Source organism: Lampetra planeri, unplaced genomic scaffold, assembly GCF_965212315.1.
Source record: "Lampetra planeri unplaced genomic scaffold, kcLamPlan1.2.h2 scaffold_426, whole genome shotgun sequence".
In the NCBI taxonomy this organism is placed as follows: domain Eukaryota; kingdom Metazoa; phylum Chordata; class Hyperoartia; order Petromyzontiformes; family Petromyzontidae; genus Lampetra; species Lampetra planeri.
Genome location: NW_027615249.1, coordinates 47,695 through 56,043, shown reverse-complemented (window position 1 = coordinate 56,043; position 8,349 = coordinate 47,695). Strand labels below are relative to the sequence as shown.

Sequence of the window (8,349 nt, the reverse complement as noted above, 5' to 3'; positions counted from 1 at the left end):
GGTGGGTGAGTGAGTGGGTGAGTGGGTGGGTGGGTGAGTGGGTGGGTGAGTGGGTGGGTGAGTGGGTGGATGGGTGAGTGGGTGGGTGGGTGGGTGGGTGAGTGGGTGGGTGGGTGGGTGAGTGAGTGGGTGGGTGGGTGAGTGAGTGGGTGGGTGGGTGAGTGAGTGAGTGGGTGGGTGAGTGGGTGGGTGGGTGGGTGTGTGGGTGGGTGGGTGTGTGGGTGGGTGGGTGGGTGAGTGGGTGGGTGGGTGAGTGGGTGAGTGGGTGGGTGGGTAGGTGGGTGAGTGGGTGGTGGGTAGGTGGGTGAGTGGGTGGGTGAGTGGGTGGGTGAGTGGGTGGGTGGGTGGGTGAGTGGGTGTGTGAATGAGTGTTTGAGTGGGTGGGTGGGTGGTTGGGTGAGTGGGTGGGTGGGTGGGTGAATGGGTGTGTGAGTGGATGGGTGGGTGAGTGGGTGGGTGGGTGGGTGGGTGAGTGAGTGAGTGAGTGGGTGGGTGGGTGGGTGAGTGAGTGGGTGGGTGGGTGGGTGAGTGGGTGGGTGAGTGGGTGGGTGGGTGTGTGTGTGAGTGGGTAGGTGGGTGGGTGAGTGGGTGAGTGGGTTGGTGGTGAGTGGGTGGGTGGGTGGGTGGGTTGGTGGGTGAGTGGGTGGGTGGGGGCGTGAGTGGGTGGGTGGGTGTGTGTGTGGGTGGGTGAGTGAGTGGGTGAGTGGGTGGGTGTGTGGGTGGGTGGGTGGGTGAGTGGGTGGGTGGGTGGGTGAGTGAGTGGGTGGGTGAGTGGGTGAGTGGGTGGGTGGGTGAGTGGGTGGGTGGGTGAGTGAGTGGGTGAGTGAGTGGGTGGGTGAGTGGGTGAGTGGGTGGGTGGGTGGGTGAGTGAGTGAGTGGGTGGGTGGGTGGGTGAGTGAGTGAGTGGGTGGGTGGGTGGGTGGGTGGGTGAGTGAGTGGGTGGGTGGGGTGAGTGGGTGGGTGGGTGGGTGGGTGGGTGAGTGAGTGGGTGGGTGTGTGGGTGGGTGGGTGGGTGAGTGAGTGGGTGGGTGGGTGGGTGGGTGAGTGAGTGGGTGAGTGGGTGAGTGAGTGGGTGGGTGAGTGAGTGGGTGAGTGGGTCGGTGGGTGAGTGGGTGTGTGAGTGGTGGGTGGGTGGGTGAGTGAGTGAGTGGGTGGGTGTGTGGGTGGGTGGGTGGGTGAGTGAGTGGGTGGGTGGGTGGGTGGGTGAGTGGGTGGGTGGGTGGGTGGGTGAGTGGGTGGGTGGGTGTGTGTGAGTGTGGGTGTGTGTGAGTGTGGGTGTGTGTGAGTCTGTGTGTGTGTGACTGTGTGTGTGTGTATGAGGGTGCGTGTGTGTGTGTATCTACACACGGTGTGTGTGTGTGTAGCAGTGTGACTGTGTGTGACTGTATGAGTCTGTGTGACTGTGTGTGACTGTGTGTGACTGTGTGTGACTGTGTGTGTGCGTGTTGCCGTGCGGTTGCTAGGGGTTCTGGAGTTTTGCCGCGTGAGATTCTACGTCGACCAACAGCAAGTGGTGCAGCAGCTGATCGGCGCCACCACCTACGACGCTGCAGACCTCACCGTGTTCACGCAGACGCCCCAGTTCGCGCTGCTCGCCCTCGCTGAGCTGCTAGCCAGCGTGGCTGGTGAGCAGCTCACCCCGCTCACCCAGTCGCTCACCCACTCGCTCACCCGCTCGCTCACTCGCTCACTCGTGTCCGCTCGCTCGCTCGCTCGCTCACTCACCGTGTTCACGCAGACGCCCCAATTCGCGCTGCTCGCCCTCGCTGAGCTGCTAGCCAGCGTGGCTGGTGAGGAGATCACCCACTCACCCAGTCGCTCACCCACTCGCTCACCCGCTCGCTCACTCGTCCGCTCGCTCGCTCGCTCGCTCACTCACCGTGTTCACGCAGACGCCCCAGTTCGCGCTGCTCGCCCTCGCTGAGCTGCTAGCCAGCGTGGCTGGTGAGCAGCTCACCCACTCGCTCACCCACTCGCTCACCCACTCGCTCACCCACTCGTTCGCTCACTCGCTCACTCGTCCGCTCGCTCGCTCGCTCGCTCACTCACGCACTCACCGTGTTCACGCAGACGCCCCAATTCGCGCTGCTCGCCCTCGCTGAGCTGCTAGCCAGCGTGGCTGGTGAGGAGATCACCCGCTCACCCAGTCGCTCACCCACTCGCTCACCCGCTCGCTCACTCGCTCGCTCACTCGCTCGCTCACTCACTCACTCACCGTGTTCACGCAGACGCCCCAATTCGCACTGCTCGCCCTCGCTGAGCTGCTAGCCAGCGTGGCTGGTGAGGAGATCACCCACTCACCCAGTCGCTCACTCGCCCGCTCGCTCGCTCGCTCACTCGCTCACTCACTCGCTCGCTCACTCGCTCACTCACTCACCGTGTTCACCCAGACGCCCCAGTTCGCGCTGCTCGCCCTCGCTGAGCTGCTAGCCAGCGTGGCTGGTGAGGAGATCACTCACTCGCTCACCCACTCGCTCATTCGCCCGCTCGCTCGCTCACTCGCTCACCCACTCGCTCACCCACTCGCTCACTCGCCTGCTCGCTCGCTCGCTCACTCGCTCACTCACTCGCTCACCCACTCACTCACTCACCCACTCGCTCACCCACTCGCTCACCCACTCACTCACTCACCCACTCACCCACTCACTCACCCACCCACTCACCCACCCACTCACCCACCCACTCACTCACCCACCCACTCACTCACCCACCCACCCACTCACCACCCACCCACTCACTCACTCACCCACTCACCCACTCACCCACCCACCCACTCACCCACCCACTCACTCACTCACCCACCCACTCACTCACCCACCCACCCACCCACCCACTCACCACCCACTCACTCACTCCCCACCCACTCACCCACCCACCCACCCACCCACCCACTCACTCACTCACTCACCCACCCACCCACTCACCCACCCACCCACCCACTCACCCACCCACCCACTCACCCACCCACCCACCCACTCACTCACTCACCCACCCACCCACCCACTCACCACCCACTCACTCACTCACACACTCACTCACCCACTCACCCACCCACCACTCACCCACCCACTCACCCACCCACCCACTCACTCACCCACCCACCCACTCACCACCCACTCACTCACTCACACACTCACCCACCCACCCACTCACCCACCCACTCACCCACTCACCCACCCACTCACCCACTCACCCTCTTTCTCACCCACCCACCCACTCACTCACTCACCCACTCACCCACTCACTCACCCACCCACTCACCCACTCACCCACCCACCCACTCACCCACCCACTCACTCACCCACCCACTCACTCACCGACCCACCCACTCACCACCCACTCACTCACTCACTCACCCACTCACCCACCCACCCACCCACCCACCCACTCACTCACTCACTCACTCACCCACCCACCCACCCACTCACCCACCCACTCACCCACCCACCCACCCACTCACCCACCCACTCACCCACCCACTCACCCACCCACCCACTCACTCACCCACCCACCCACCCACTCACCACCCACTCACTCACTCACACACTCACCCACCCACCCACTCACCCACCCACTCACCCACTCACCCACCCACTCACCCACTCACCCACCCACTCACCCACCCACCCACCCACTCACCCACCCACTCACCCACTCACCCTCTCTCTCACCCACCCACCCACCCACTCACCCACCCACTCACCCACCCACCCACTCACCCACCCACCCACTCACCCTCTCACCCTCTCTCTCACCCACCACTCACTCACCCACCCACTCACCCACCCACCCACTCACCCACTCACCCTCTCTCTCACCCACCACTCACTCACCCACCCACTCACCCACCCACCCACTCACCCACCCACCCACTCACCCTCTCACCCTCTCATCCGCCCAGGCCTGGAGTGGGCCTACTCCCAGGCCCCGCCTCGCCTGAGAGCCTCAGTCATGGGCCTCTTCCTGATGGCCTCCGGCCTGGGCTCCCTGCTGGGGTCAGGCCTCCTGCAGGCCGCTGTGGCCGCCGGCTGGCTGAGTCCTCACCACCTTGGTGAGGCCCGCTCACCACACAGACAAAGCTCCCCCAGGTAGACCTCTAGCAGGGCTGTAGGGGCAAGTGGCTGGCTCAGCCCTCACCACTTGGGTGAGGCCCGCTCACCACACACAGACAAAGCTCCCCCAGGTAGCCCTCTAACTGGGCTGTAGGAGGGGCAAGTGGCTGTCACTAGACTGCCAGAGGTAGCCCTCTAGCAGGGCTGTAGGGGCAAGTGGCTGTCACACACAGACAAAGCTCCCCCAGGTAGACCTCTAGCAGGCCTGTAGGGGCAAGTGTCTGTCACACACAGGCAAAGCTCCCCCAGGTAGCCTCTAGCAGGCCGCTGTAGGGGCAAGTGGCTGTCACTAGACTGCCCCAGGTAGCCCTCTAGCAGGCCTGTAGGGGCAAGTGTCTGTCACACACAGGCAAAGCTCCCCCAGGTAGCCCTCTGGCAGAGCTGTAGGGGCAAGTGGCTGTCACACACAGACACAGGCAAAGCTCCCCCAGGTAGCCTCTAGTAGGTCTGTAGGGGCAAGTGGATGTCACACACAGACACAGGCAAAGCTCCCCCAGGTAGCCTCTAGCAGAGCTGTAGGGGCAAGTGGCTGTCACACACAGACACAGGCAAAGCTCCCCCAGGTAGCCTCTAGTAGGTCTGTAGGGGCAAGTGGATGTCACACACAGACACAGGCAAAGCTCCCCCAGGTAGCCTCTAGCAGAGCTGTAGGGGCAAGTGGCTGTCACACACAGACAAAGCTCCCCCAGGTAGCCTCCTTCAGGGCTGTAGGGGCAAGTGGCTGTCACACACAGACAAAGTTCCCCCAGGTAGCCTCTAGCAGGGCTGTAGGGGCAAGTGGCTGTCACACACAGACAAAGCTCCCCCAGGTAGCCTTCTTCAGGGCTGTGTGTGTGTCTGTGTGTGCTCTGTGTGTGTGTCTGTGTGTCTCTGTGTGTGTGTGTCTGTGTGTGTCTGCGTATGTCTGTGTGTGTGTCTGTGTGTGTCTGTGTGTGTGTGTCTGTGTGTGTGTGTCTGTCTGTGTGTGTCTGTGTGCGTGTCTGTGTGTGTGTGTGTCTGCGTGTGTCTGTGTGTGTCTGTGTGTGTGTCTCTGTGTGTGTGTGTGTCTGTGTGTCTGTGTGTGTCTGTGTGTGTGTCTGTGTGTGTGTCTGTGTGTGTGTGTGTGTCTGTGTGTGTGTCTGTGTGTGTGTGTCTGTGTATGTGTGTGTGTCTGTGTGTGTCTCTGTGTGTCTGTGTGTGTCTGTGTGTGTCTGTGTGTGTCTCTGTGTGTCTCTGTGTGTGTGTGTGTCTGTGTGTGTGTGTGTGTGTCTGTGTGTGTCTGTGTGTGTGTGTGTCTGTGTGTGTCTGTGTGTGTGTGTGTCTGTGTGTGTCTGTGTGTGTCTGTGTGTGTCTGTGTGTGTCTGTGTGTGTCTGTGTGTGTCTGTGTGTGTCTGTGCGTGTGTCTGTGTGCGTGTGTCTGTGTGTGTCTGTGTGTGTCTCTGTGTGTCTCTGTGTGTGTCTGTGTGTGTCTGTGTGTGTGTCTGTGTGCGTGTGTCTGCGTGTGTCTGCGTGTGTCTGTGTGTGTCTGTGTGTGTGTATGTGTGTGTCTGTGTGTGTGTGTGTCTGTGTGTGCTCTGTGTGTGTGTCTGTGTGTGTCTGTGTGTGTGTCTGTGTGTGTGTGTGTCTCTGTGTGTGTGTGTGTCTGTGTGTGTCTCTGTGTGTCTGTGTGTGTCTGTGTGTGTCTGTGTGTGTCTCTGTGTGTCTGCGTGTGTCTGTGTGCGTGTGTGTGTGTGTCTCTGTGTGTGTGTGTGTCTGTGTGTGTGTGTGTTTGTGTGTGTCTGTGTGTGTGTCTGTGTGTGTCTGTGTGTGTGTGTCTGTGTGTGTCTGTGTGTGTGTGTCTGTGTGTGTCTGTGTGTGTCTGTGTGTGTCTGTGCGTGTCTGTGTGTGTGTCTCTGTGTGTCTCTGTGTGTGTGTCTGTGTGTCTGTGTGTGTCTGTGTCTGTGTGTGTGTGTCTGTGTGTGTGTGTGTCTGTGTGCGTGTCTGTGTGTGTCTGTGTGTGTGTGTCTGTGTGTGTGTGTGTCTGTGTGTGCTCTGTGTGTGTGTCTGTGTGTGTCTGTGTGTGTGTCTGTGTGTGTGTGTGTCTCTGTGTGTGTGTGTGTCTGTGTGTGTCTCTGTGTGTCTGTGTGTGTCTGTGTGTGTCTGTGTGTGTCTCTGTGTGTCTCTGTGTGTCTGCGTGTGTCTGTGTGCGTGTGTGTGTGTGTCTCTGTGTGTGTGTGTGTCTGTGTGTGTGTGTGTTTGTGTGTGTCTGTGTGTGTGTCTGTGTGTGTCTGTGTGTGTGTGTCTGTGTGTGTCTGTGTGTGTGTGTCTGTGTGTGTCTGTGTGTGTCTGTGTGTGTCTGTGCGTGTCTGTGTGTGTGTCTCTGTGTGTCTCTGTGTGTGTGTCTGTGTGTCTGTGTGTGTCTGTGTCTGTGTGTGTGTGTCTGTGTGTGTGTGTGTCTGTGTGTGTGTGTGTGTGTGTCTGTGTGTGTGTGTCTGTGTGTGTGTGTGTCTGTGTGTGTCTGTGTGTGTCTGTGCGTGTCTGTGTGTGTGTCTCTGTGTGTAGGCAACATCAACGAGTGCCGCCTGCATCTCTACTTCTTCACGCTGGCGGCTGTGCAGGCCGCCACGCTGGTCGCCTTCTCTCTGCTCATCGTGCGCCCACACGCACGGCGCAAGAGGGCCGCGCTGGCGGCGAGGGGGGGGGCTGGGGGGGAGGGGGGGGGCTGGGGGAGGAGGGGGGGGGGGCTGGGGGGGGAGGGGGGGCTGGGGGGGGAGGGGGGGGGGCTGGCGGCGAGGGGGGGGCTGGGTGGGGAGGGGGGGGCTGGGGGGGAGGGGGGGGGGCTGGGGGGGTGGGGCTGGGGAGGAGGGGGGGGGCTGGGGGGGGAGGGGGGGGGCTGGGGGGGGGGGGGGGGGGCTGGCGGCGAGGGGGGGAGGGGGGGGGGGCTGGGGAGGAGGGGGGGGGCTGGGGGGGGAGGGGGGGGGGGGGCTGGGGGGGGGAGGGGGGGGGGGGGGCTGGGGGGGGGGGAGGGGGGGGGGGGCTGGGGGGGGGGAGGGGGGGGGTCAGAAACTCGGAGTAGGGTCGTCCCACCATGTGAGCGCGTGTGAGTGTGTGTGTGTGTGTCAGCGTGTGAGTGTGTGTATCTGTGGTGTGTGTCTGTGTGTGTCAGCGCGTGTGTGTGTGAGTGTGTGTCAGCGTGTGAGTGTGTGAGTGTGTGTGTGTCTGTGTGTGTCAGCGCGTGTGTGTGTGAGTGTGTGTCAGCGTGTGAGTGTGTGTATCTGTGTGTGTGTCTGTGTGTGTCAGCGCGTGTGTGTGTGAGTGTGTGTGTGAGTGTGAGCGTGTGTGAGTGTGTGAGTGTGTGTGTGAGTGTGTGTGTGTCAGCGTGTGTGAGTGTGTGTGAGTGTGTGTGTGTCTGTGTGTGTCAGTGCGTGTGTGTGTGAGTGTGTGTGTGAGTGTGAGCGTGTGTGTGAGTGTGTGAGTGTGTGTGTGAGTGTGTGTGTGTGTCAGCGTGTGTGTGTGTGTGAGTGTGTGTGTGTGTCTGCGTGTGTGTGTGAGTTTGTGAGTGTGTGAGTGAGTGTGTGTGTGTCTGTGTGTGTGTCTGTGTGTGTGTGTCTGTATGTCTGTGTGTGTGTGTGTGTGTCTGTGTGTGTGTATGTATCTGTGTATGTATCTGTGTGTGTGTGTATGTGTCTGTGTGTGTGTGGGGAGTGGTGGGTGTAGTGGTCGGCGCTACGCTGCGCTACGAACCCGGCGACCCGAGTTCGATTCCCGCTCACTGCCACCAACACCATCACCTGCGATGGCGATTCTCTGAACCGGTCCTGGGCCTCCCCTAGGTCGACTCAGCCTCAAATGAATCACCTGGTGTAGCGGTGGTGGTGTAGTGAACATCGCTAGCACTGGGGAGACAAAGGCGGCCGGGCGTGGTGCTGGCCACCCACCCCCTCTGTGTGTGCCACAGTGCCGGTAGCCTTCATAGGCAGCGCTACTCGCTACGTATAGCACTTGCCCCTACAGCCTGTTCGAGGCTACACGGGGGATCTTTGTCTGTGTGTGTAGGTACTGCTACTCGCTACTAACAGCACTTGCCCCTACAGCCTGTTACAGGCTACACGGGGGACCTTTGTCTGTGTGTGTGTGTGATCGTTGGACACCAACTCATTCACCCGCTCACCCCTCACCCACTCACCTACCCACTCACCCCCTCACCCCCTCACTCACCCCATCACTCAGTCACCCACTCACTCACCCACCCACCTACCCACTCACCCACTTATTCACC

The 8,349-nt window shown here is 61.2% G+C and overlaps 1 protein-coding gene across 1 annotated transcript; it reads left to right on the top strand.

Annotated features, from left to right (window-relative positions):
• The first annotated feature begins 1,311 nt into the window (after nt 1–1,311).
• On the top strand, nt 1,312–8,037 carry LOC144741118 (solute carrier family 15 member 4-like). Its single transcript, XM_078623753.1, has 4 exons — nt 1,312–1,944; nt 3,902–4,051; nt 6,633–6,772; nt 8,029–8,037. The coding sequence occupies exons 2-4, from the start codon at nt 3,952–3,954 to the stop codon at nt 8,035–8,037; spliced, it is 249 nt and encodes an 82-aa protein (XP_078479879.1). The 5' UTR covers nt 1,312–1,944; nt 3,902–3,951.
• Nucleotides 8,038–8,349: the final 312 nt, after the last annotated feature.